We start from the raw sequence: 27896 nt of genomic DNA on the forward strand, positions 1-27896 counted from the left end.
ACATACAACAGCGGGGATTCGCTGGTCGTCACCGACCCAACTACTAATCCGCCCCTTGCGGGCTTGACGATGGGAGAGCGGACGGGATCCCGTATTTTCCTGCAGGTGTGGTCGTATGTGATAGAGAGAGCAACATAATGTGTCTATCAATGGTGTCACCATTCCACAGAGCAGAGAGAAAGCAAAGCCATATTACATGATCTTGACTTTCTCCTTTGTACCAAGCCACCCGATCTATACTCCCTGGATAGAACTCCTTGTTAGACACCACCATTATATATTCTATGAAGAAGTTGTCTGGTTCTTAGAATGACAAAGCTCTTCATGCCAGTCCCCAGTCGCATGCCACCGTCCAAACCTCTCCATCCAACTCAATATCCCACACTGGCTGTCCCACCTTAACAATACTTCCTACACTCAAGGGCATCCTCTGCCCCAGGCCCGTCAACCTACCCTCACCGGCAAGTAAGAACTTCTTGTTTTCAGATATATCAGTAGAGCCCTTGACTAGATACATGCGCCGACCTGGCCGGACCTCCTCAACAGTTACTTCGATTGTTGATAATGGAGCTGGCGTCGAGCCTTCCCAGCCTTTTACCTCAGACAGCCACCCTTGGAGTTCAGCGGCGAGTCCGCCAGCTATGTACTTTGCTCCTCGACGCTGTGGGGAGAAAACGGCTGGAATGCCATCCGTTGTGGTATCGAGTTCGGCTTGTTTGAAGCGCGGTGGTGCGCGGAATGTGGGTTGCTGGAGTGCCTTTGACTCATCATAGGGAAGAATAGCGTCTTGGATACTTTGCGTAGACTCCTGGCTTGGGGTTTGGTCTTCCTCGTGTGTATCCTTTTGGTCGTTGTCGACCATGTAGTGATCTTCCTCTATTGGGCTAGAATCTCGCATGGGAGATATCGATACCCTTCGCCGTTTCGGCTCCCGCTCTTCCAGCGGGGAATCCTCGTGCGTTACACTTGGCGTGTTGGAAGCTTGTCGATAAATAAAATCCGACCTTTGAGTGTCTATCTCGTTATCCGAAATAGCTGGGCTGGCATTATGCGAAGCCGTCTCATTGTCGGATTCGACTTCAATGGAGTCGTTGAGCGACTCATACTTCCTAGATGCGAGGTGATCATCTTCGCTGTCCGGATAAGTGCCTTGGGTGCGATCTTCAACTTCTTCAACGTCCTCGATATCGATGCCAGTCCTCGCCTGTGTCGGCCTAGGAACAGAAGAGGAGGCGAAACGAGGGGTTGACTGAAACCGTGGAAGTGCAGTAGGGGTTTGAGACGATTGTGTACCTCTCTTCGGGAGAAGAAATCTTCTTGGCGTAGGAGTCTGCGATACTATGTCAGGATGAAGTTGGATGATGAGATTGAATAGACAAGAGCTCACACTTGGAGGGGGGCTCATGGTATAGGGTGAATGCGCATGGCCGATAAATTATTCAGTAGAAAGTCCATGTAGCTAGTGGTTTTGGTATCAGTGGTTCATCGGCTAGCAGAATTGTAGACTCAGACGAAATTCTGTTTTAGAAAGATGCCTTGAGGACCGTCGGTCAATGAGTTGTGTAAGAAGGGACAAGTGACGTTGATAATAGTGTTGTTGTTAGGTAACGGTAAAAGCTCGGACCAAGGCGACTACACTCGAGCATCAACGTTGTGTCCAAACTTATTAAATGATCAAAGGATAGTGCCATCTCACTTTAAACATATCGTCCGAGATTGTGCAGTGGACTGCATGGTAAACCAAAGCTATGCTTGTTGTTCATCTTATAATATACAAATAAAGACACTCCAAACTCCCAGAAATACCCTTTGTGTGAAGCTTTCACACCCGCCTCTATCCAATACGCGATGTTATTATGATGATGATATCTCCTACCAGCATATGCTGTACTCTTCCCACAGTGTTTATTAAAAGGGCCCGCGGAATCCATCAACAAGGAATGCCGACATCAAGTCATACAATTGTGTCAGAGAGACATGCATCAAGCTTACTTCACGACTGAACATTAACCATAGGCTAATTCAAAGGTCGTTTCGTGGCTCTTCTTAGTTGGCTCAGTGTTCTTGACTTGATGCAGCATGACGGGAGGTAAGCAAGGGCGTCCATGCTTCTCCTCCCATTGAGAGCCACCAATGCCTGTATCTGGCCAGCCCATCCAGTTGTTGTATAATCGGTTAGGGGGTATAGCACGGTAGTACCAGGTTGAACCGATGTATCTTCGCTCTCGACCCCAGCCCATGGGACTACCACGGCCACCGCAATCGCCCTTTTCACCGGGGTTGAACCATTTGTTCAGGAATTTTCCGTCCCAGTCACGGTCCATAAAGACAGGGTGAGGAGCATAGACTGCCTTGAGGCCATGCAGAAGCGCCACTGTCTGCGGCGTCATTTCTGAAGCAACATGGTTTCCACGCAAGTTTTCAACGTGCATGATGTTTAGTAGCCTCTTTGATACGCGAGACTGTGTAACAATGGTGGTTCGTCGAGGGATATCTTGAGACTTGTGGGTTGAATCGTTGTAGCCCCAAACCTGGTTGGCGATGACCCAGTTGCTGTTGATGGGGTTGAACATCGGAGACACAGTGATCACATCAGCATCCTCGCCAACTCCCCATTCATAGTTGTCCTGACTGGGGCTTGCAACAGGAGGCTTGGGACCGATGGGGTTGATGAAAGGAAATTCAGGAGCACCCCAAATAACATCGTCGCCATATCGCTTCTCGACGTCCTTGCGGAACTCATCGTCATAGTTGCCGTGGTAAGTAGGAATATACCATCTCTCGTTTCGCTCCCACATGCCCTTTCGAGGTTGCTTCTTGGCAAATTCACCGAGCTTGTCCAAAAGGTGGTAGTGGTGACCGGTAAAGCGAAAATCCATCTCCCAGTTCCAGACGAAATCGAATTGGGGAAACTCTTGGCTGAATTTCTGCACCGAAAGCCACTGGGCAGTGTGGACGTTCTTTGATTCAGGATCGGTCAGCTTTGGGTAAAGCTGCCAAACGATGTCGTCGTTCCATAGGATCGTCATGCTGCGGAATTCAGGCGGTACACTCTGCGAGAGAACCTTTTGGTAAACATCCTCGTTGTCAAAGATGCGCAGGTTATTATCTTTGACCTGGACCAGCAGGAATACTTCATATTGACCACCAGTCTTGAGAGACAACTCGGAAACCAGCGCCCTGATTGTTTGCTTATCATTTTCGGTGTAATCCTTTCCAGTGTAAGACCGAAGAAGAATTGCAGTTCGGGGCTCGGAAACGTAATCCTTTGTAGGAGCTCTAGGATGCTTCACATGTTCCGAAGATTCGACCTCTGGCTGAGGACTAGCCACTGGGGGTGCGGTATCAGCGTTGATCGGGACAGCGGAGCTATCACCTTCTGTCTCCGCTGAGACATCTCGTTTCGACTTTTGTGCTTGTACAGGTTCCTGAGGATTTTCAGGCTCATGAGGCCCAATGACAGTCTCGGAGTAGTTGTTGAGGTACTCATTGACTCGCTCTCGGTTCATTTCGAAACGTTGTGCATTCTTGTTGACACACATTCGCTGGAGGTCACCCCAGTTGACGGTATCAAAGTTAAGGGGTTGTGGTTCCCCACCAACCTTCTTGAACTGACGATGCAAGCCATAAGGACCAAGTCGGGTCTCTCGCTCCCAGCAAAGGTTAGGGTCCATGTTGAGAGCATCATAGCTGCCAAAACGTGGCAGAGGCCATTCGCGAGGCCGGCCCTTGAAGACAAGCAGATCTTCGACAGGCTCCCCAGTGGCACCTTTACATGGAAAGTACTGGGCGTGCCCAGCCTTCTTCCAATCGTCGCTATTGTACTTGGGATAAGGATCATAACGGACAGGCTTTTCCGAGCTATACTCCACGTCGGCAACAGGATCGAATTTAAGATCAGCACTGAACTCCTCGGACCGAGCTTCATGGTTCTCCAAATTGGCCAAAGTCTTTCCATAGATGTGGTTCGAGCTGGGGAAGCTGACGCGATGTTAGCAAGTATATCGGTTCGAGGGGACATTGATACTCACTTCGATGTGACGGAGTAGGCATGTCTCCATTCCTTCCTCATATCCTTCTCATGTTGGAGTTTACCGAGATCTCCAAAGCCTCTCTCTTTCCCATCTGTTTCAAAACCGGGCTCAATATCATTAGGGTCCTCGCCATCGGTGGGGTCTCGCCAGTCCTTGAGATCTTGAGCTGTGAGCTCCCAAAGCTGTCTGTGGATGGCGCCATATTCATCCTCGTCTCCCTCCTCCTTTGGCTGAGAGTTGCCACCTTGTTCAATGATGGAAGGCGGCGGTACTTGAACTGCGCCTTGAGAGTTGGAAGGGACTGGCATAGTTGTTGCCGGCGAAAAGAGAAGGTAGTAGGCGGCCAACATAGCGAATACAATAATGATCATGGACCTTGGCCGTAGCTTGGCGCCAAACAAGCGCCGGCTTTGGGGGTGCCATTTCTTCATGATAGGCGACAAGTTTGCGAGTCGGTTGATCTGGAGAGCAACCGAGTTGTGTAGCAAACGAGAATCGAAAGCTGGTGTCGCAACTGAAAATGAGGTAGTCAACGAAGCCGACTGAGATCAGGGGTGCATGGCTTGTTGAATAGTTGAGACGCAGGTATTCGGCCGCAGGGACGCAAGGGATGTTGGTCGCAGGGAGGTATCGCCTAATATTAGCTATTTCAGTATCAAATAGCCTCGATCGGTCGGTCTGTCGGTCGCAAAACTGGACTGGATGCTTCTCTGTCGATTGAAGGAGTGTAGTGGCTTCTATCAAAGACAGCCAAAGAATTGCGAAAGATGCAAAACTAAAAGTCAAGTCACACGCTGCGTTTTGGAAGGACGATGCGAATTGTATATCGAGAAGAAAGAAGGGAGAGAAAAAGTGTCCTCGAGAAGGGAGAGTTGATGGAATGGGTGTGGATGATGAGGCGTTGTACAGTATTGGACGGCCAATAATGGCAATTGAACGTGTAACTAAGGTTTCAATTTAAGGGGGGATCTACTGTATCTTGTGGCGCAACGTTGGCGCTCATGGAGGGGCTAGAGAGGGGAGCTGACGACGAATCAGTCAGTCAGTTCACAAACCGTTTTACAGGAGATTAAAAGCGAGATCAAGACATAATTCATATTGGAATGAGTACTTTGACTTGTTCTTATGCATTTCTATGATCGAATTCTTTGATTTGAGCCGTGTTAACTCCTTCCCAAATTAACGGGATTCTATACACGTGGCTTCGCGAAATGGACGTTTACAGATCACCAATGCTCAGTTTCAATGAAACAAGCTGGTTCCTATATTCATCATCGTCTTAATTAGAGCTGGAAGCTTGTGCCTGCTCTCCTTCGCCTACTTGACTACCTACTTAATAGTTTGGGAAATAAGAATCTCTTGTTCTCTAAGTACTAGATCCTTGAACGTTCCCCGCTGCTGTTGATAAAGAACCCTGCTACCAGATCTTCAAGTTCTGTACCTATGCATCAACAAGCACGGACCGGAGACATGTAGATGGTGATATGTCACTGCTTGTTTTGTTCTTGCAAATGCTTCAAATGTACTTCGATTTCGAGCAACTTGGATCGAGTCTCTCACTAATACACTATTCTGCAGAGGCGCATACTACCATACCATACAGCTCATGCCCAATCCTGGATCCAAACGTCTTCCTATAGTGGCACTCGGGATACTACCAAGACATCGTCCAAAAAGACTGCACAATACTTGATGTACAAACCACAGCGGGGCCTAACAAAAACAAGGGGGTATAATAACAAAACAACGATGCTAGCCAACGCCAAGCGTGATAACAGCAAAACCAGGGGTGATAAATGCATTGCGTTCTAGACGCACATAGGTAATATTACAAGATATAGATGGTCCATATAGCGTCATGGAGATTCAGATAAAATAGTCAGGTCGTTACATCATGCCAAGTCGAGTGTTTCGTTTGTTCATTCGTGGTCGAGGACCGGGAGGCCCAGGAGGGCCCGGAGCCAACCGGTTTCCAGGCGGCGGCATGCCGTATGGAGGTCGTGGGAGTCCCATACCGGGGCCCATTCGCTGTGCCGGGTGGCCAGGGAGACCCATCATGGGAGGTCGAGGACCTGACTGTGATCGGCCTGGAGGTGCTTTCATAGGAGGATATGGTTGCTGCACTCGGCGCCAAGCGTCTCGCTCGCAGTACGACTTGCCTTCCACCTCGAAGTAGCCTTCCGAAAGAGACCGGCCACAATCGAGACATCGGAAACAACCAACGTGGTACTTGATTGAGAATTCGTCTTCCAAGTATTGGCCCTCAATGCCCTTCTCACAGCTTCCGCAGAGACTGCCGTTGAGTTTGTGGTAATGGTGTTCACAATAAGGCTTGTCGTTCAGAACATAGAACTCGGCTGATGTGAAAGGTTCAGAGCATGTTGTGCAAACGAAGCAGGCCTTGTGGTATTTGCCTGTTAACCTTCCGTCCGCAGAGGAGATGCTCTTTCCTGTGATAGCGAGGCCGCAGGCTTTGCAGTTGCCACGGGATCGCACAGGGTCCTGTGATGCTTTTCGAATCGGGGGTGCTAACGCTGGAGGGAGCGTTTGCGGTGAAGTTGTCTGCAGGGTTGGAGTAAGGTGGTGTTCTTGAGGTGACGCGGTGTAAGGTGTGTAAGATGGCTTTGATTGTGAAATCTGTCGCTGGTGAGGAATTTGTTGAGACCCATATCGGTTAGGCGAGTCGGTTCTCTCGCGAGACATATCTTGTGGCGACTCTGCAAGAGGTGAACGAGCACGTGGAGGTCGTACAGGGGCCTCCGCTTGAGTGTTCTTAGATCCCAAAGCTTCCATCGAGCTTTCCAGATCTTCCATCAGTCCATCCATAGCCGAGAGGTCAGAGGGATCACGCCGAGGTTGAGATCTTGTCTGGCTAGTTCGAGAGCTGCCGTTGCTCTGGCGGCTGAACGTTGAAAATCCAGAAGATGTAGAGTCCGAAGGTGTGTGGTAAGGGTTGTTGACGCCGAATTCAGCGGCAAGATCGACAGATCCCGAGTACTTGCTGGACTTTGACGGACGCAATAGACTCTTACGTGGCGGAGGTGCTCTCGAGGTGTCTGGTCCTAGCGATGGCTTGGAGGCATGCCCAAACCCACTAGAAACCTTTCGTTCGGGTTTGATGCCAGGTGCAGAAGTAGTCCTTAGTGGTGCTTCTGATCGAACAGCGAGTTTGGGGAACGTGTCAGAGCGGTTCATTGTTCCCAGAGGCTGAGGCTGGAGTAACTCATCGACCTCGAACGGGCGTCCAAAACCTTCGTAGTCATCTCGTGTTGGCCGTTGAGGGGGGGCAGACACTTCGTAATCATTGTTGCTGGCACTTCCTGTAGGAGACGGCGACCTTTCATTTCTTTGGGTGGTAAAATAGTCCCTTGGTGATGCACTCAGGAAGCTTTCCGACTTATCGCGGGGTTCTGCTATCTCCTTAGGAAAGGATGATGCCGAAGGACTGCGAATGGGATCAAAGGGACCTGGAGCGATCGTGTCCACTCTCTTGAATAGGGACGAGTTGACTCCTCCATTAGGGCTCACCGAGCGAGGCTGAAAGTCTGGGCCGCCGAAGCCTCCGTAAGCTCCAGGGCGGTCGATAGGGCGCGGTGATGGCATGATAAGATCGTCTTCGTGTGGCGTTGGAACGTCGTCAAAGAAACAGTTCATGTCATTGATTGGCGATGTGCTGCGCGGTTCACTATTTGGTGTCAATTGTCCTTTTCGCATAAACGGATGATCTGTGGTATCGTTAGAGGCCTCTTCTTTTGGTTGTTATATACCTTGGCAGGTAGGCACTTACTGGCAGCGTTGACATCTAGTGAGGGCGGTATGTGACCTGGTTTCTCAGGAGACGCTGGGCTGTAGAGTCCTGGACTGAAAGGTGCTGGGCTGTATGGAGTGTATGCCTCATATCTTTCTGGTGGAGGGGAAACTATAGGGCAATTAATTAGTTCACCGGGTCAATGAGACAGGCTATGGTATTTTCTTCTCTTACGTTCAGGCTCTGGTGGAGCACAAACATGATCGCCCATCATGGAAATCTCAACCTCCCGACTACATGACGAGCATTTGATAGTCGGGAGAAACATTGATTCTCGTGGTAGAGCCATGGTGGCGGTGTGAGTTGTGGTGTTGAAGAGGAATAGGAGTAATCCAGTTTATCAATGCCAGGCCGAAAGAAGAGCAATTGATTTGTCACTTTGGATTTCTTTAAAAGACCTTGGACAATGTGACGTATGAAAGGCCTTGCTGCGGTTGTTTCAAAAGATGACGCTTGATGTAAGACCTTTTACATTCGTACCCCAGGCCCGTTCTGCGACCGGTGTCCCTGGGGTTGGTGACGTGAATTGAGGATGCCAAAAGTCTGTGCAGTAGCACTTTTTTTCGATCGCATGGAGAGTCGTGTTGCTGTAGCGCTGGTTATTCTATTGGTTGTGCCGTGAATAGAATCGTCGCGAGGATTTATCGTCAAGTCGGGTTCCAGTCGAACTAGGTCCAGGTTGCTTCCTTGGGTTGATGTGCTGCCGGAGGAGAAGAGAGGCCCGGCCAATCTGCGATTGATGAATTGATTGTGCGTGTTACAAGTGAAGGATTTCCCGTTGAAAACCTGACAGGAGCAAGAAAGAAAGAGAAGAGAAGAGGTCAAAGAGTCGAAACACGAGACTAAAACATCTGCGACGTGAAAGGAATAGAAAGAAGATCAGGTGTCGACTTGAAGAAAGGGACGATGCGATGCATATGGTGTCTCGAATGTGGAGGGAGAAGTGGGCAACTTAGGTTGAGTAGGTAGGTGCTCTGGTGCTGTAGGAAAAGGGACCGGGACCCTTGACTTTAGGTACTGCAGGTAGGCACCTCCACTGTACCTAGACTAGGTAGATCCACTAATAGCCCGGCTCCTTAGGTATGCTAGGCTTGACTTGAATTGCAGGCTGACCCTTGTGCTTGTGCTTCTGCCCTTGTTGGCTAATAAGTTAACAAGTCCGTAGTGTGCAGCCTAAGGTAATGAAGACACAGAGAGACCCTGGCTTGGTGCAGTACACACACTAATAAGAGAGAGGTGCAGAAATAAGAGGTGGACGGCTCGCAAAGTGACGGGTTTACGGTGGGTGCGGTGTGGAATAAGTAATCGAACACAACCACCAACCGGAGCAATGTGAGCATCTTTCTTGAATCTCCAAGGCTCCTTGTCTGCCTTTGACAGCTTCATTCAGCTGTCTTGTCTAGTCAATAGCGTAGATATGACATACAGCTGTCCGTCTATAGCTAAACCACTCCTCTCTCACTCCCTCCCTGTCTTGTCTTGTCTTGCCTTATCTGTCCATTGTCTCCAGCTACGCGGTAACCAACGTTCCAGTAAACTTTGTGGAACCGATCAACTACACGACAATAACTCTTCCCTGGAGCTTCTGGGCCGAAATGGCGTCCAGCCAGAAGGAGGGCAGTGAGACATGACTTGCAGGCGATGAATTCGATTGTCAATCTAGAGGGAGACAGAAAACGGGGACTAAGATCTACTGCATTCCTTATCTGACCGTGTCTCGCCTGATGAGCAGTTTATTCCCATGCCGTGCACGTCTCGTGTCTTGATAGAAGGGCTAGAGGGCAACAACGTCTTTGTTCGGATTGTCCACCAAACAAGTTAGTCTGCATTAAGATAGCCAGATGCGGGAGATTTCTTCATGTCTGAAAGTTGACAGATGACAGATGCTAGTCTATGACTGGCTCTTGGCTGACGCTTTGTATAATTGCATTCAGTGTTCGCAGCTTGACAGTCTCCTGGACGCGTTCTCGAGTGGCCGAGAGCTTGCTGCTCAAGGTCAAGCTCATAAAACAGTTCCCGCAACGGCCGAACCAAAGAAAGAAGTCAGATCGAGTCCGGCCTCTTCCGAGGCGGTCATGAGAAGACGCCACAGAATGTTGGAATATTCTCTGGCCGGTTGATGCCAACCATGTTTATAGGTAGTCAACTTATGGAGGTAGAAATAAAATAAGATACCTACATAAAATAGAAATGATCCACTAAAAACCGTGGACAACTTACCCTACTCGGGTACCTTGCAGCAAACTATGGCCAATCATAGAGCTGATATGCAAGCACTAATCCAGGTAGGGATGGCCCGTTCACCGAAAGGAGATCTGCTTCATTTAACTCTGCTTCTAGTGGTGTCGAGATCCGCCTGTCAACGACTGGAACCAACCTTTGGTTGTTGCAACGAAAGGGATATTAATCAATTGATCATCCGACCTGCAACTCAATTGGATGTCTCTGAATTCCTTCAATGCTACCATGACCGAGACACTGGTCCGATTAGGCCAGGTTGAACCCAGCTGGAAATAAGGATATAAACCGCAAGCAGAAGACGCTTTATGCAATCACTGTGACTGGACCACCTATTGGATAAAGCACTGGTAAGTGATAAAGACCCCCCCGGCCTCTGGGTCCTGTATTATACCTGCCTGTCCTCATTCGGGTGATGCGCCGTGGGGGGACCATGGTAGATCTTCGTAGAATGGCCCAAATGAAGCAGGTTCCATCTCATGGTTGAACTGCAATCCAGAATCCTTAATGCAAGGCATCCATTACTTTGATGACAACGATGCCTTATCTGCACGTTCTCCCCTGTTCAACAGTCAAGAGGTAGGTGTCTTGTTTTGTCTTGCCTTGTCTTGTTGGCCGTTGTCGTTGCTAAGAAAGGATCTGCGAGGCCAAGTTCGCCAAGCGATAACTGGAGCCGGATCCAATGATCCACTGTCTCAGGTCTCTGATCGGGAGATCAAGAGTCCGTAAAGGTCAAGTCCAATAAATAATTATGGAAGTTAACAAGTCAAGTAACGTAAAGGCGAGGGAGGGCTCGACCGAAACTCAATTACAATCAGAATTAGCCCGACTGACGCCACGAATCGGCTTTAATATTCACCAGGCTGATAGGCAGTAACGCCACGATTTGACGTATGTATTAGCTTTGACTACCCCTAGCAATCACTCTTGATGGGAGAGTAAACTTTCCTTGAGCTTCTCTACATCCTACAGTCACCATATCTCTAATGAGACAATGCCTTTATATAGAGTTACCACTATACATAGGTAGCTACTATGTATCGTTGATATTGAATCACGAGATACTCAAAATAGGTCAATGATCGTCTTATCGTTTAATTGGCATTAATCAACCATTTCAAGTTTCCCTCGTCTCGTGATACGCATTTACACTGGCGCATTTACATTTCAAAACTAACGCCAGAAATCAATACGAGCCTTTGAAGCTACCGTGTCAGTTTGTTGGTAATCGACCGTTTGAACACCCTGTCATGATGCTAAATATACGGTTCATTGTTAGTGCTCGAACTAGCTAGTCATGAAGGAAAGCTTGGGTTCTCCTCTGCCCTGGCGTTGAGGGCACGTCATTTGTCGTGTGGGATATTGCATGGCTCTTGTTCATTCTGAACAGTCCAATGGCTTAATGATTTACATGATTTACAGCATCTCTGCCCATGGTAGCGGCTAACTAGAGTTATTCGTTACTGCATATTAAGGAGGTGGCTAGATTGAAGTCCTCCAGGCATGATCGACGGTCGGCTATCTGATATACGTGACCATTGCCGGATACATGGACCGCAGAAAGAGTCGCCGTTGACAATCATTATCAGCCGATATGGCTACGGCAATGCCGGATGCTCTTGAGACTGAACACCAGGCTTGAGGCGTTTCTCCAGCCATTGCTCTAGGTCTCTAACAATAAATGGTCTTAGCACCGGTATGGAAGATTTGCCTTGACCAGAACGCCAAAAATGCTCCTGGCAACTGCATCTAGGACCATGTCTCGCTCAGGCAGGCTTGGACTTCAGATTTGGAACCCTTTCAGCTGTCAAAGCTAAGGACGCGAAGAGGTATCTGTCGACCGTCGGAATGCCAGACAACCAATGCACATTGATAATGACATGGAATATGTCTATCCCCATCGCCCAGGCAATGTTTCTTATGTCGCTTTCAGTTCCGAAGCCGATCATTACAAGGAAAGTCGAATCAAGTGAAGTCATGAGGCCTCCATTGGGTGATCCTCATGAAAGGCGTTGGCTTTTGACTTTTGGCTTTTGGACCAGAACCTCTTACATTAGACGTTCGAGAGTTAGACGGTGAGAGCGGATGTGGTGGAGGGGCGATCTCAACACCACACAGAATCGCTCGCTGTAGGTGTGGATCTTCGGCTGAGCATAGTCACTTGCCTGTGACACTTCCGTGTTACATGTGAACAGGGCAGTTTCTTAACGGAACAGAAAAGACATCAATGATAGGTTTTTGACTTTGAATACAAAGGGTCTGTTCCCGTGAAGATAAACAGCACTTCTTGAGGGTTGAATTGGACTGAACTTGCTCGAATCTGCTTACAGAGAGCACTTGCGCGATATCAAGGTGTTCGGCTAGCGCTGGCTACGGTTGATGGGCTGAGGACAAACTGCATATCAAAACAGACCGGAAGAATCCCAGACGCAGATGACCTCGGCAAGCTGCAGCGATAAGATGAATGGCCAGTTGTTTTGAAGTCTCTGAAAACCCGGTCAATGCAAGTATACGTGTTTGATAGGAGTTTGTTCAGTCAATTGATATCAACCGTGAAGATCTTTTGTTGCATCCATCAGTATGGGTCTGACGACGCGGAAACAATTTGTTACTCGAGGTTTCATTGTCGAAACACTCTATGGAAACAAAGCAAAACAAAACCTGAACTGTATGATGTCCAAGTCCTGTCGTTGACAGGGCGGCTTATTCATAACCTAGAATGTTCTCGAGTCAATATTCCTCTGTGACAGTTTTTCTTTACTGCCCAGGTATGCCTATAGTACCAAAGTAAGGTGTCTAGGTGACAGTCCAGTAGTAATGATACAAGTCATCCACGGCTAAAGCGTTGATCGGTATCATCCACAAGACTCTTTACCCGTCTAGGCTCTTTCTTGGCTTGCTGCCGAATATCCCAACAAACACAGGGATGGAGATTTATATCATCACCAAAGGTTCCGGGTAGAGCCAAGCCAATCAATGAGGTTGGTACCGACAGCGCAGGACAAATTCATTGGTTGCCCTTTCACAGACGATGCCTATTGTGTAATGCCCTGCACGAGCTAATCTAGGGTTTTATTCTCTGGTGGAAGCGACCAGTCGAGAGTAATAAGTACCTCTGACAGTAGTACAGATACAGAAACCGCAGATAAACAGTCGGATGTTTTGATGATGCCAGGGGCTTAGGCCAATGGTTCTTAGATACTGACCGTACATGAGTTACTGCAGCTACATGACAGGGACAAGATGCATGAGAATGCGGTGATATCCCGAAAGTGCTTCTTGGATTGACTAACCCTAGTAGGATCTACATGTCCAATGTCAACAAACTTTTGTTATTTTGTTTCTCTGATCAAGGGTAAGTATTACAATATAGACCCTCAAAATTGAAGCTGGAGCTGCTCAGTCGAGTCCCCGCATTAGAGGAGCTACCTATCAAGTTGGAAATGTGGGAGAAAACTACAAAAAAAAAGAGGGAATTAAAACCTGGAGGATGCGGATGAGAGCTCGCTTGTTCATCTCCATGGATATCAGGTGTCCACAAACTTACAGTAGCTCACTGTTGATGCTTCCGAGCTCTCCGCCTCCCCAGCCGCTAGAATTCTACAAACCCCACTATCAACGCGTTGTGGTCCTCACCGCCCGAATGTCCACGACAACCAGCCAAGTAGAGGCTACAGTAGCGGCTCAGGTACCTGAAGCCAGGCCCAGGACCCTACCAGGGACCAAGTACACGTACGGTACATCTCTCAGGTACCTCTTTGAGATGGGATGGATGAGCTCTTCCATATTTGAACCCTCCCCATCCCCGAGCAACTCTCCCTCTTCTCTCTTCTTTTGCTTCACCAACAAACTTTGTCAACTTACAATCAGTTCAAAAAAACAAAACTCACCGAAACCTCCTTCTTCTCTACCAAAACTTCTCTTAACTTTGACATCTGTCTGCCCCAGCTACCCCGCCAAACCCAAAAAAACACCCCTCTATCAATCTTATAATAACGACCGAGGCATTGACCCTTGGTCACTACAGTCGTCAAGACGTTTTCCAATCTCCTTAACTCGTATGTTATCTCACAAAGAAAAAGGCAAAAAAGAAACATCAAGATGCTAACTCATCCCAGGACGCACCACCCGTTCGCAGGAGCCCGCTGCTCAGCCGATTCCGGAGGCTCAGCGGACTCGACCTTTGAACAGTAAAGGTCTAATCACAATCAGAAACCCGTCCAATCTCAATTAAACCGCAAACTTCCACGTTCAAGCCAATTCAAGCACCATGGCTCCTCACGCGGAAGTCGGCACGGGCTCCTCGAACGGGCCGGTATTCAACGGCCGAGGCTCCTCTGCTACTCAGGACCTCTTCACCGTCAACTCACCCAACGTCACCTATACTGATGCGGAGATCCGTTCTCGATACACCTACCGCACCACAAAGGTTGAAGTTGATGCCAACGGCAAGTATGTTGCCACTCCTAACGAGACTCTCTACGACTTCAAGGTCGACCGCAAGGTTCCCAAGGTCGGTATGATGTTGGTTGGTCTTGGAGGCAACAACGGCACCACCGTTACCGCTGGTATCCTCGCCAACCGCCGTCAGCTCGCCTGGGACACCAAGGAAGGCCCCCGCGAGTCCAACTACTACGGCTCCGTTGTCATGGGCTCAACCCTCAAGCTCGGCCATGACGCCAAGACTCACCAGGAGGTCAACATCCCCTTCCACAACATCCTTCCTATGGTCCACCCCAATGACCTGGTCATCGGAGGTTGGGACATCAGCAAGATGAACCTGGCTCAAGCCATGGACCGCGCTCAGGTCCTCGAGCCCACCCTCAAGGCCCAGGTCAAGAAGGAGATGGCTGAGATGGTTCCCCTTCCCTCCATCTACTACCCTGACTTCATTGCTGCCAACCAAGAGGACCGTGCCGACAACGTCCTCGAGGGTACCAAGGCCTGCTGGGAGCATGTTGAGAAGATCCGTCAGGATATCCGCGACTTCAAGGCCAAGAACGGCCTCGACAAGGTCATCATCATGTGGACTGCCAACACTGAGCGATACGCCGACCTGATCGAGGGTGTCAACGACACTGCCGATAACCTTCTCAAGGCAATTGAGCAGGGACATGAGGAGGTTTCCCCTTCTACCGTCTTTGCTGTCGCTTGTATCCTCGAACAAGCCCCTTTCATCAACGGCTCTCCTCAAAACACCTTCGTCCCTGGTGCCATTGAGCTTGCCGAGAAGCACAACGCCTTCATTGGTGGCGACGACTTCAAGTCTGGCCAAACCAAGATGAAGTCTGCCCTTGTTGACTTCCTCATCAACGCCGGCATCAAGTTGACTTCCATTGCCAGCTACAACCATCTTGGAAACAACGACGGCAAGAACTTGAGCTCCCAGAAGCAGTTCCGCTCCAAGGAGATCTCCAAGTCCAACGTCGTTGATGACATGGTTGAAGCCAACCACGTCCTCTACAAGAAGGGCGAGCACCCCGACCACTGCGTTGTCATCAAGTACATGCCTGCTGTCGCCGACAACAAGCGTGCTCTCGATGAGTACTACGCTGAGATTTTCATGGGTGGCCACCAGACCATTTCGTAAGTTGATGAGATATCATAGTCATGAACGATAACTGACAGCATACAGACTCTTCAACATTTGCGAGGACTCTCTCCTTGCTTCTCCCCTGATCATCGACTTGGTCATCATTGCTGAGATGATGTCTCGTATCCAGTGGAAGGCCGTGTCCTCCGATGGCACTGCTACCACTGAGTATAAGAGCTTCCATAGTGTCCTGAGTGTCCTCAGCTACATGCTCAAGGCTCCTCTGACCCCTCCTGGCACCCCCGTTGTCAACGCTCTTGCTAAGCAGCGCGCTGCCCTGACCAACATCTTCCGTGCTTGTGTTGGTCTTGAGCCCGAGTCCGACATGACTCTTGAGCACAAGCTTTTCTAGGCGCCAACGCCTGTTCTTGATGCTGTTGAAGTCGGTTACTTGGAATGAGGAGGATACTGTGGACAGTCTTTACCGGATGCTGCTCGATTTGATTTGAAAATTATAAAATCAAAAAAGTAAAAAAATGGAGGAGAGATGAAATACTTTCACAGTCATAGCTATCTAATTGAATGTGCCATTCTCCTCAAGACTGATTTCCATAATAAAGCGTGATGGTGATGGTGATGGTGACCTTGATCATTCATATCCAGTGAATTCTTTGTACTGTGTCTGGTATTGAATTCGGTTGACAGGCCAATCAATGATGTAAATTTGGAGAGTTTAATTGACCAAGATCGTCACTTTAGACAGGGGTGTTAATTGAATTTTACGTGGTTAGAAGCGACTTTACGCGGGACTGATGCGCTGTAACGCGTCTCTCCACGCCAACGCCTTTGATGGCCCGCGCGTCGCGTAATGAAAGCTCCCCACTACCACTTAGACATCCATCCATATGCTCTCTCTTAGCCTTTCCACATTAACATCCTCTCATCAAATCTAGAATTTCTGAAGCAACTATAAATTTGTTATTATTCTATGTTTTTGTTGATTCTTCTGACCATACAACTCATATAAAACCATTGCAAAGGCAAAAGCAATGGCTACCGCCTCTCGCGCTTCTACCCCCGTATCTTCGGGCGGATCTCCCGAGCAACTCTCACCAGCCTCCAGATTCAAGGCTCAGATGGCAGCTATCGACGACAGTGACGGTGAAGAATCACCTTTGAGAAAGACCAGCAAGGATATCTTCACAAAACACTCCGACCTACCACAACACACACAACAAGAAGACGCGTCTGATGAGCCGGAAAAGGAGGATGTCGACAGACCCCGAGGCACGCTTGCGGCTAGGATGCAAGGCATTACCCGACCAGTGCAATCAAAAGATACCGATAAACAGAACGAAACTGCCCGAGATCGTGTAAAGAAGAAGCTCGAGCAGGAGGAGAAGGAGGCTAAGAAAGCGGAGGAAGAGCATAATTCAGACATGCCCGATGCTTCATCAGAAGATGAAACTCCCGTGGTACGCCGAAGACGGATCCGCCACGTTCCCTCATCACCGGCCGCCAGAAATACATCACGCGAACCCAGCCCAGGACTCTTTGTATCACCAGCAAAGCCGATACAAAACAACTCGGATTCCGATGGGGATCTCCCTGCAATCAAATCGGATAAAATGGCAGCGCAGGTTAGGCGCCTAAAAGAGAAGAAGAAAGCTGAGGAAGCCGCCAAAGAGGCCAAGCGGGCAAAGCAACAGGGAATTGAGCAGATGGCATCAGGCAGTGATGGTTCCGGCATTACTGACGATGAGGGTGGGCGCCGCCTGACACAAACCGAGCGACCAAGTGCCCGAAAAGCAAGCAAGAAGGCAATTGAGGAAATGAACAGAGAAACTCAAAGAATGTCAAGAAACATGCAATTGAAGCATGAAGCGAAGACACGAAAGAAGATCTCCAAAAATAGCTTGTTTGAGCGATTCAATTTCAGGCCGGCAGGCGTACCAGAACCCAAGGCTGCTAGCTCGAGTAGGGGACCGACGCCTCACAGCGACGTTGAAATGCAGGATGCGGATACACCTCCCAGTTCGCCGCCTGTTTCCAAAGAAACTGCCGATGCAACTGAGCCAGTTCCTGAGACCAACGACTGTGACTTGCCAGCAATAGACAGCCTCGCCGAGACAACCAAGCTCAAGTTGAACAAGGGTAAAGGCAAGGCCGTTGAACCACCAAACGAACAAAAGCAGCCAGCCCAAAAACCCAAACGCCAATTCCGAGTCAAACTTCCACCAGTTAAAGCCAATGCTGCCCTGGTGGACTCGGATGACGAGTTGGAAATCACGACAACGACCAAAGACAAAATCCGAGCTGTGTTCGACATGGTCCCCGTCAAGAAAGCTCAAGAGCACAACTCTGCTCAGGCCCTGCGCGCTCTTGCACAAGTCAAGTCTCCCGGTAAAGAGATCCGTCGAAAGAACGATAATCATGGCATGACGCACGGCGAGCTACAGATGTACCTTCAGCAAAAGGCTCGACAACAAGCCAAGCTGGAGCGTGACCGCAGACTTGACATGCTGAAGGCACAAGGTGTGGTTATCCAAACCGCCGAAGAGCGCGAGCGCCAGATGCAGGAGGTTGATGATATCGTTGCCAAGGCCAGGGAGGAGGCCCGAAGAATTATGCAAACCGAGCAAGCAGCCGCCAAGAAGGAGAAGAAGGAAAGCGGTGAGGTTGATCCCCTGGCTTGGGATGATAGCGATGATGAGGAGTATCAAGCATCCGCTGATGAAGCCGATGGAGAAGTGTCGGCAATCGAATTGTCCGGATCAGAAGATGAAGGAGACGACGAGGACGATGAAGCAGACGGTAACCCTATGGTCGAGGGGGAAGCTGAAGATGGAGAATCAGAGGCTTCTGCTGGCGAAGAGGACGATACAACTCCTATCGCCAGTCAAGATGTTCATGACGACGCCGATGAGCTCCCAGTGGCGAGCAAACGACGAATCCGGAAGCCCATTGTTCTCTCTGATGGTGATGATGATGATGAAGAGGACTCGGTTGAGATGACGCCAAAGTCCAAACCCCAAGCTGCTGTACACACATCGCCTACAGTACCCAATACCCAATCTCCTACGGCACCAAGATCGGTGCTACGTTCCGCCAAGAAGAATTTCATTCCTGGTCTTCCTGTACAAGGAGCAGCTGGCCTTGGCCTTACTCAGATCTTTGCCGGCACCATGGATGACAGCCAAGTAGATGTCGCCAACGGCCCAACCCAGTCCATGATGCCAGACTTCGACCATTTTCCCGACTCCAACTTTTCTGCGACGATGGATGAGCCTATGGAAGACATGATTATGGACAGTCAGAAGGGCGATACACAAAAGATGACTCAAGGTGTGAACCTCGACTTCTCTCAATCTCAGTTGCGCAGTCTTGACAGCCTGCTACGAGAGGATAGCACACAGATCTCTGATGCGATGGATTTCACTCAGGATGAGGGTCTCCAACATCAAACACCCCTGAAGGACAGGTTTATCGAGGCTCCGGCTTCTACCGTTGAGACAACGGTAGTCGACCATGAGGACCCAACACAAGCTTCACCACTAGTCCGCCGTGGCCGCCTTCGTCGCAGAATGGATACATCTGAGCGCATTGAAGAAACTCCTGAGCCAACAGCCGCAGAAAAGTCAAACAGCGTTTTTGATGTGCTCAAGGAGGGAGCTAAGCAAGACAAGCAGAAACGAATTCGGGCAGAATTCGACCACAAGAACAGTAAGGCCAAGGAGATGATCCATGAACAGGCCGAGGAATCGGAGGATGAGTACGCTGGTCTAGGAGGCGCAGATGGCGAAGACAGTGACAACGAATCCATCGCCTCGCTCAAGGAAATCATCGACGACGCTGCCGGCAACGATGTTGATGAAGCCAAACTCGCCGCTTTCTATGCGTAAGTACTGCCCATTCGTCACATTTAACAGAAGCCTAACATTTTATAGTGATCGAGAACGTGTTGAGGATGAGAAGCAGGTCGAAAAGCTTTTCAAAGACATCACAACTGGTATGCTTCGTCGCAAGCGTGGCGCGGGTTATGATCTCGACGACTCAGATGATGATGGCGAGGCCCGTCGAAAGATGAAGCGTCGGCAGTTCGCCAAGATGCAAAAGGCTCTGTTTGCCGATGAGCGTGTCAAGAAGATTGCTGAGAACCCTGGTAACCAAGCTTTCCTCAAAACCATCGAGGATAGAGGCAGTGATGACGAGATGGACTTTCTGGATGCTCCGGAAGAAACCAATGATCCCTCGCAATCTCAGTCACAGGATGAAGATGGCAGCAAGGCCCAGGATGTCTCCAACAGTCAATCCCAAAAGACTCCTGGCCCTGCGGATAACAGGGCCCCTGCCCATCTGCGTAGAACCAAGGATGGCAAGAAACCTTCCAACCTTGGTGAAGTACGCGAGACTCTATCTGAATTGCTTGAAGAACCCCACGGTTCTGTCATTCCTGCTACCGAGGCTGGATCTGACAGTGAAGGCGAGGTGGAAGCTCCCACACAAGCTCCTAGCGATAAGGAGAACAATGGATCCAACCCTCGTCGTGGTCGCGTTGCAGTTGTTGATCGTATTACACTGAAACGCAACAGCTCTTCCAATGTCAGCACTGGCCGACTTGCATTTGCAACAACATCGAGCTCTTCTTTCAAGGTACCAGCGCTTCTGCGCCGTGCAACAACCAACTCATTTGTTTCTGGCACGACTTCAACCACCAGCCCCAGCCCTTCAACCCCAGCAAGTGGGTTCGGAGAAGGAGCCACGATCAAGAAGGGAGCCAGCAAGAAGAGTGGCGTGCATGCTTTTGCGCGCGACAGCGAAAGACGAGCAAAGCTCGAACAGAACGAGCGAAAGAGAGAGGAGAGGAAGGTTAAGGGGGCGGAAAGGCGAATTGGAGTCGTGGGTGGTTTGCTGGCAAAGGGATCATTTGAGTAAGGCTGGCACGGAATGGAGTTTAGGTTTATGTGAACGGGATATTCTGAGGATTAAATATGCATGGCGTTTGGCTTAGGCATCGATACGGAAGCTACCATGGCATTGGTATCTCGTAGTTGAACATATTTATTCATTGACATATTTTCTAAGCAATTGTTATCCGCTTATCGGTCCACTGTGTAAGAAACCAAGTTTATATGCCATTCATCCAATCCCTTCAAATACGTAGTAGTATGAAAGCCACATTAAGGATCGCTGATGCTTCCATGTTTTGCTATAGCACTCGAGATACTGTGATTGATAGTAGCTCGGATTCTGCCTTAACCGACATCTTGTAGTCGTCACTGCAGGCTTTTCAAAGGTCCAGACCTGGGCATGATCGATTCAGAAGGGTTTCTTTCTCTCTTGTTGCCTTTGCATTTATGAGTCATATGTCATGGACACTGGCTACCATAGATTATATCGTCCGTCTCAGTGTGCATCACGGCAAGTAGATGGACTGTAACTCCTTCACATCCAGATCAAGAACAAATCCTATCTAAGGAGGCATGGCGAGGTAGTTCTTGACCGATTGGATCCTTTAGCCAACTACTCATCTGGTCCCGATGCCTGCATTTGCAAATCTTAACTATGCTGTAAAGATAACGAGAGAGAAACCTCAGAGACGCACCGTATAAGAATATTGCCTCTATTGATGATCGACCGCCTAGCTCGGTAGATTACGTACGCTCTATGTCAATATGTCTTCTAATTCATTACTATCACCTTTGGAACGCCGCCCCCGAGAACTCTCCGCTTCCCAGACCCAACGTCCTTTTCGTAAACAGCCACAGCTCAAAGGCCTCCAGCTTAATCTCAACTCGCATGAAACCAACCCACGCGGCAACTACTCGTACAACGTTCAGAGGCCAGAAGAGTGACCCGTTTTGGCTGATCTCTTCGAGCTTCTCGTGGAATACAGTCTTTGTGCAGTATCTTGCCAGAATCATAAAGGAACGAATAGGACCTTGACGAGTTTGAAGGTTCTCGTCTAGGCTGCGAGTTAAGTCGTTTGTCTTGAGGATCAAAAGGATGATTCGAGGGACACGGCTGAGGAGCTGGACAAGATCGACGATCAAGCCTTCCTGCAGAGCGCCACTCATTGTCTTTTGTTCGTCGGCAGTCCTATTCTCGAGAATAGATCCAGACTTGCTGACAATGCTGTAATCCCGACCAGTGATGGCTGAGGCAAAGAGAGGAAAGTCCTTGTCCTCAATACCAGCAACTTCGTGTGCGTACTTCTTCATGCGATCCATGTCACCATCAATGACCGCAAGCCACATCTTAGCATATGACCTTCGCATGGGAAGTTCAATATCGCGATACAGACCATGATCGTACAATATGACATCGAAGTTTGGCCCACGTCCAAGACCTCGTCGACTGGTGTTCTTGCGGATAGCAATGTTGCCGCCATGAGGGTCGCAGTGTAGTGGTGCCCCATCACCAAAGATCATTTCGTTGAATATGCGGGACAAGGTAGCCGAGACCTCATCACGATCAATTCCGCTCTTATCGAGGTACTCGAGATCGTCAAGACGATTTCCGGCTTCACAAGCCATGACGATGATACGCTTCTTGGCCCAAATGACCTCGGGGATGATCAGTGGTAACTGCGGTATCTTTGCAAAGTGCTCCCTCATTCGACGGGCATTGTCAGCCTCCTCCTGGAAGTCCAACTCCTTGGGAAGGGAAACATCCATCTCGGATGAGAGCCACTCGAGGTCATACTCTGGGAAGAATCGCTTCAATGTCGAGAACGTATACCGGGTCAAAGCAAGATCCAGAGGTGCCCAACCTTCTAGCTCAGGATGCTGAACCTTGACCGCAACCTTTTGGTCTAGTCCCTTGATGGTTGCCAAGTGCACCTGTGCTAGGGAAGCGGCCCCAATTGGCTCAGAAGCGAAATCGGAAAAGTAATCCCAAAGTTCCTCTCCAGTATCCTTGCGAAACATGTCCTCAATTGATTCAAGAGACGACACGGGGCACTGGTCCTGTAGTGGGATAAAAGTGTTTGTCCACTCAGAAGGCAGGAGATAGTTCATGGCGCTCTATATAGTTGTCAGCGTAACTACTCCAAATCCTTTTGAGTCAAGGTGGGATCCGTACGAGATGTTGACCAAGTTTGATAAAGATGCCTCCATTCTTTTCCAACACAACCAGGGTTCGTTCGGCGCATCGTTTGTGACATGCTTTCAACATGTTCTCCTGTTCGTCATGATCCTCGGTCGTTTCTCTTGTGTTTAGTGTCGTTCGATAACTATCAAGAATGTCAGCTTCATCTCCTCCAGTGGCAAGTGGCAACATACTCGTTGATACACACAGCGAGCGCAACCGCAACTCTGCCTGTGCGCTCCGCTGCTTCATAACTGCTCTTTATATCGTCTGTGAAAGCAAGAGCGGTTGCCCCTATTGTTCCAACACCGGCCGAGGCATACAATAGAGGCCGTCTGGGACCCGACCTATGGCCATTGCTTCCCCGCGAGCCTTTCCTCGAAGCAAATCCCCTTGAGGTAATGTGCTTTAGAGGTCTGCTTCGAAGCAATTGGCCTCTACAAGTCGAACACGTCCATGATCGAGTGGCGATACGGCTCGCAAAGGAAACAGAAAGGGTGTTCATCTGGCCGCTGAGGGGCTTTAACAGGTTAAGGTATTAAGGAGTAAAATGTAGGTACTCATTCTATAACAGAAGCCAAGTATCCGGCGGGAAAGAAATGAACATGTGTCTGCACTGTTACAGAACTCAGAGTAAGTCAAGTCAGTCCAATGTCGTCAACCAAAACCAAGGCAAGTCAACAGTTTTTTTGCTTGGATGTGCCGATTCCGATAAACCTCCGTCCGCCCAGGCCCATCGCTCGGTTTGGCCCGGGTGCGATATTCGGGGGGCGAATTGGCCACCCGCCCCGATAAGATTAGGTGAGTAGCCGCCGTTGTCTTCACGTGATCGCGCGACCGCGACTCCCGTCCCTTCGCGTCTACAGTAAACCTCTTTACACGAACACGCCTCTCATCAACGCACCGAGCTCTTACACCATTCAAGACCCCCCCACTCGACATTGTCCTCAACGTTGTATATTCCTCGATTCTATGCAACAGAAGACTCACAACAACACAGCGGAAAATATGCTGTCTTTTGCTCCTACCCCCATCTTCTCTGGCACTTGGGACCATCGTCCTGTCGTCTCATCGCCGCTCTCTTCTTCACCCGTTCGCGCGTCATCGCCACTTTCCCCCATTGACCGGAACGCGAATTCTCAACGACAAGTTCAGTCTTCTCCCATTAAACCCCCCAAATTCAAGTTCGCTTCGCGTCCTACACGGCCCAATCCCCTCAATCGCAAACGAGAGGAGGTACAAGACGGCAGGCGAAAGCAGTATCTTCAGAATGTCAAGCAAGCCCGTGAAGATAAGGCATGGCAACGACGAGATATCGAGGGACAAGTAAGATGGAAGCCTTCACTTCCTATATCGCTTTTACTAACAGTAGCTTTAGTTTTTGAAAACGAATTACCTAGCCGATAGAGGACAGCTGTCACATGATGCCCCCGAGATCACCGAAGCAGACATAGAAGAAGCCACGACTTTTTACCAAGAACATCCTTCGGTCCCCGAAGAGGATGAGATGGTGATGGACGAGGAAGAGCAGTTCGAAGCCATGCTGGCATCTTATGAAGATCAGCATACGGCTCCTTTGCAGCGAGCACCATCGCCTGCGCTCTCAGATGAAGACTATGACGACGTCTTTGCTGAACTTATCGCGCAAGAACAAGCATGGCAAAGCACAGAATTACAGCCACAAGACCAAATGGACACTTCTGGTGATATTGAGATGCAATAGCGAGCTTGGGGTATATGTCGTCTTTTCAGTGCTTTAACATTTACCACGTTTGGTGTTGGGGTTAATCGGAACACGGGGAAGCGATACGGCGTTTGGGAAATTCCTGTCACATATCATCTGACGTGTACGGCTATCATTTTGATAAAGGGTATATATAGATGGCTCGGAGGGCATCCGGGCTCGGTATCTACTGAGGGTTGCAGGTTTCATCTCCTGGGTTGAGAGCGTCTTGAGCTGATTGCATGTCGCCAACTAGATCAGAGGGTGGCGATCCTGCTGCTTGCATCTGCGTGGGTGGTCAGTGGCTACAAACTTGTTGGAGAGAACGCAAAATGAACACACCTTCTGCATCTTGTCCACGATAAACTCGCGATCTCTCGCATTAGAATCCGAGTAAGTCTTTTCTTCGAACTTGGCCACAATCTCACGCACAATGGACTGTTGTTCTTCGTAACGCTTCAAATCGTCCTTGGGTGTAGAGTCACGGTTTTTAATCAGCCACTCTGGGAACTTTTCATCAAGCTCCTTCATCGGCTCATAAAGAATTTCCTTATTGGTGAGTTGCTCCATCATGCCCATGAGCATTTTGGAAAATTCCTCTTCACTGCCCTCGCCTCCTAGATCGCCAAGATCACCCGAGGACAGCTGCTTGAGCATCTCAGACATGAAGTCATCGGCGGACCCTGAGGCAGCGGCGGCTGTAGCTTGATCCCCCGACGCTTGCATTCTTTCCATCGTCCGCTTGATTTTATCTTGGAAGGAAGCATCTTCGGGCGGTGCTTGGGACGCTGGCTCTTTTGACGAGCTTGGAGGTGGCACATCGCCAGCCCCTTCTGCCGCAGCGATGTGCTTAAAGATATCTTCGAACTGAGCTTGCATGTCGGGCTGAAAAGGGTCAACACTTATTTTGAGTCAGTTGTTTGTGGTACGATAAAACTTACAGACTGCCCAAGTTCGCCTAGAAGATCAGCCATACCAGCTTGTAATTGCTTTGCAAACTCTTCTTCTGAAAAGGCATCCTCAACTTCGGGCTGCTTGCCAGAAGGTGCTGGGTTTTTTGGAACTTCCGGTTTACTGGAAGCCGCAGTTTCGGCAGGCTTGGGCTGATCAATCTTGACGGTAGAGAACTCGTCCAGCATATCTAAGACGAATTAGCAAACAAGCATATATCGCCATTTCCTAAAACCCACCATCGAGGTCGTCCAGATCATCCTCGTCGGGGTCTGGGACATCCTCAAAATCGTCAACGGGCTTGGCCGTTTCAGCTGTAGGAGCCGGAAGAGTCTCAGCCTTTTCCACAACGGCCTCTGTAGCAGCTGCCGCAGTCACCACTGCTACGGCACTGAGAACAGCGGCAGCTTGTTGAGGAGCATCCTCTCCGGCAGTTTCTTCTTTCTTAGTATCCTTATCAGGAAGAGATTCCTTGATAGTGGCGTCTGGAGGGGCGGTCTCTTCAGATATGGACTTTTTGGACGCGATCTCTTCGGCAGTGGTGGCTGGTGCCGTACTCTCTTTGTGAGAGGCTTCCGGAAAGGCGGAGTCGTGTGCAGCTGTCGTAGGTATTTCTTGAACAACTGCACCCGGAGAAACTTCCTGGGAAACCGCCTTGGCTGGCCCTTCCACCGAAGCAGGAGCGACTGATGAGGGAACAAGCACCGGAGGGTCAGCGGCTGGGACATCAGGCATGTGAGTGTCAGCCGAGGCGGGAGCAGCAACATTCTCGGCCTTGATATTCTTGATGTCCTCAGACTTGTCCTCCTTCAACTCATCCTTGACATCAGCCTGAGCAGCTTCCGTAAGCTCTCCCTTGACCTCTTCCTTCAAGGCGACTTCTGCGTCCTTTTCCGTACTCATGATGCTCAAGCTTGTTTGTTTTACCAACACAACTCACTTACTCACCCCCACTTATGCCAACGGACGTGGGTGAAGTAAGACTGTTAAGTCGGCAGGTTTTAGTTGTTGTCGTTTTTGTAAAAAGATGCTAGGTAGAAGACTTCGTAGTCAAACGAAGCTCTGTTGTGTAGAAGCCAAGTGAAGTGGAAGGTGATGTAGAATGATAGTCTACCGCTTGACGGTACGTGGGCAAGTGAACGGATAGATGCCCGCTTCCAGCTTAACTGTGCCGAGGTGACCTATGATTATGTCCCGACTGGCGTTAGGTCCAGGTGACTGCCATCCATGCCATGGATGCCCAGACGGTCGGTCCATCTTTAGGTACACAACATAAGCCCCGTAAAGATGAATTAAATAAACAAATAGTATGCCTCCCACGGCGCGCTCAAGCCGACTTCTTATTTTGTCACTCTCCCTTCCATGTGCTTAGAAACGGGCGCTCATAGAAGCCCCTCACTAGAAGCTTAGGGGCTCACCCCGCCACGCCAGCGCTGTTTCTGCTCCTGAAGAAGCCTAACAACCCCCAGGCGGGTTTCCCGAACGGAAACCTAGGCTACCTATAGGTCACCTAGCGTCCGTACTTCTCGACCAACGAACAGTGAGCATTGGCCTGTGCCTGTGCATCTAAGCATCAACAAAGACGTCGTTCTGTGAATTGCACATCCGCGCAAACATCATCAGGCTCCGCCTGCGTCTCCTCACGCATTTCTTTTCTCCCTTTTCCGACAACCCACCTACCTGGCTATCTACATCGCCTCGTGCTCAGCAACGTGACCCTTCGTCTGTATCATAATTTAATTACTACGGTCCAGCTTTTCGATCGCGCGACCCTCCGCTCTCGATTATCTCCTCTTCAACTTCAACAGCCCCTTTCCATCCCGTCGCGACCGATCTCTCTACAGGACGAACTATGGCGCTGTGTCAAAACAGACTGCAAGAGGAAAGGTGAGACTGTCTGCAGCTTGTGTTGACATTGGATCATACTGAGACCAGGCAGGAAGCAGTGGCGACGAGATCATCCTTTCGGGTTCTACGCCAAGCCTCTGCGCACCAAGGAAGGTGTTCTCGATGTCAAGAACTGGGAATGTGGGATCCCTGGAAAGGACAATACCATCTGGGCTGGTGGTCTTTTTAAGTTGACTATAGCTTTTCCTGACGGTGAGACCAACAGACACAACCAACTTGTGATATTGACCTGTGCTAACTTTTCCCAGAGTACCCCACGAAGCCTCCCAAGTGTAAGTAGACACGACGATGTACGATCGATCAAGAAGAGCCTTTCACTAATTTATGATCAGGCAAGTTTGTCCCCCCGCTATTCCACCCGAATGTTTACCCTTCCGGCACCGTCTGCTTGTCCATTCTCAACGAGGAAGAGGCATGGAAGCCTGCCATTACTGTCAAGCAAATTCTACTTGGTATTCAAGACCTCTTGAACGACCCAAATCCCGAGTCTCCGGCTCAGGCGGATGCGTACAATCTGTTCAAGAGAGATCGCGCCGAGTACGAGAAACGTGTCCGTCGTACAGTCCGCGAAAACCCTACCCCTTGAGCATCTACTGCAAGCTCTTGGCATAG

The 27896-nt window shown here is 49.6% G+C and overlaps 9 protein-coding genes across 9 annotated transcripts; 4 read left to right on the forward strand and 5 right to left on the reverse strand.

Annotated features, from left to right (window-relative positions):
- Positions 1–322: 322 nt before the first annotated feature.
- FIESC28_11266 (uncharacterized protein) lies at positions 323–1405 on the reverse strand (the record flags this gene model as incomplete). The annotated part of the gene is made up of 1 exon (XM_031165392.1): positions 323–1405. One exon carries the CDS (start codon positions 1403–1405, stop codon positions 323–325), a length of 1083 nt encoding a protein of 360 aa, XP_031010521.1.
- Positions 1406–2006: 601 nt separating this feature from the next.
- On the reverse strand, positions 2007–4342 carry FIESC28_11267 (uncharacterized protein; the record flags this gene model as incomplete). The annotated part of the gene is made up of 2 exons (XM_031165393.1): positions 2007–3981; positions 4032–4342. The coding sequence occupies 2 exons, from the start codon at positions 4340–4342 to the stop codon at positions 2007–2009; spliced, it is 2286 nt and encodes a 761-aa protein (XP_031010522.1).
- Positions 4343–5921: 1579 nt separating this feature from the next.
- Positions 5922–8131, reverse strand: FIESC28_11268 (uncharacterized protein; the record flags this gene model as incomplete). The annotated part of the gene is made up of 3 exons (XM_031165394.1): positions 5922–7759; positions 7822–7953; positions 8017–8131. 3 exons carry the CDS (start codon positions 8129–8131, stop codon positions 5922–5924), a joined length of 2085 nt encoding a protein of 694 aa, XP_031010523.1.
- Positions 8132–14350: 6219 nt separating this feature from the next.
- FIESC28_11269 (uncharacterized protein) lies at positions 14351–16025 on the forward strand (the record flags this gene model as incomplete). Its single annotated transcript, XM_031165395.1, has 2 exons — positions 14351–15666; positions 15716–16025. 2 exons carry the CDS (start codon positions 14351–14353, stop codon positions 16023–16025), a joined length of 1626 nt encoding a protein of 541 aa, XP_031010524.1.
- A 637-nt stretch (positions 16026–16662) lies between these two features.
- On the forward strand, positions 16663–20548 carry FIESC28_11270 (uncharacterized protein; the record flags this gene model as incomplete). The annotated part of the gene is made up of 2 exons (XM_031165396.1): positions 16663–19511; positions 19561–20548. 2 exons carry the CDS (start codon positions 16663–16665, stop codon positions 20546–20548), a joined length of 3837 nt encoding a protein of 1278 aa, XP_031010525.1.
- A 761-nt stretch (positions 20549–21309) lies between these two features.
- FIESC28_11271 (uncharacterized protein) lies at positions 21310–22632 on the reverse strand (the record flags this gene model as incomplete). Its single annotated transcript, XM_031165397.1, has 1 exon — positions 21310–22632. One exon carries the CDS (start codon positions 22630–22632, stop codon positions 21310–21312), a length of 1323 nt encoding a protein of 440 aa, XP_031010526.1.
- A 1078-nt stretch (positions 22633–23710) lies between these two features.
- Positions 23711–24425, forward strand: FIESC28_11272 (uncharacterized protein; the record flags this gene model as incomplete). The annotated part of the gene is made up of 2 exons (XM_031165398.1): positions 23711–24028; positions 24081–24425. 2 exons carry the CDS (start codon positions 23711–23713, stop codon positions 24423–24425), a joined length of 663 nt encoding a protein of 220 aa, XP_031010527.1.
- A 187-nt stretch (positions 24426–24612) lies between these two features.
- On the reverse strand, positions 24613–26279 carry FIESC28_11273 (uncharacterized protein; the record flags this gene model as incomplete). Its single annotated transcript, XM_031165399.1, has 4 exons — positions 24613–24711; positions 24768–25310; positions 25367–25566; positions 25616–26279. 4 exons carry the CDS (start codon positions 26277–26279, stop codon positions 24613–24615), a joined length of 1506 nt encoding a protein of 501 aa, XP_031010528.1.
- A 949-nt stretch (positions 26280–27228) lies between these two features.
- FIESC28_11274 (uncharacterized protein) lies at positions 27229–27870 on the forward strand (the record flags this gene model as incomplete). The annotated part of the gene is made up of 4 exons (XM_031165400.1): positions 27229–27263; positions 27316–27476; positions 27533–27556; positions 27617–27870. The coding sequence occupies 4 exons, from the start codon at positions 27229–27231 to the stop codon at positions 27868–27870; spliced, it is 474 nt and encodes a 157-aa protein (XP_031010529.1).
- Positions 27871–27896: the final 26 nt, after the last annotated feature.

The sequence above is a fragment of the Fusarium coffeatum genome, assembly GCF_003316985.1.
Source record: "Fusarium coffeatum strain FIESC_28 chromosome Unknown BRIP53273_contig_379, whole genome shotgun sequence".
Taxonomy (NCBI): Eukaryota; Fungi; Ascomycota; class Sordariomycetes; order Hypocreales; family Nectriaceae; genus Fusarium; species Fusarium coffeatum.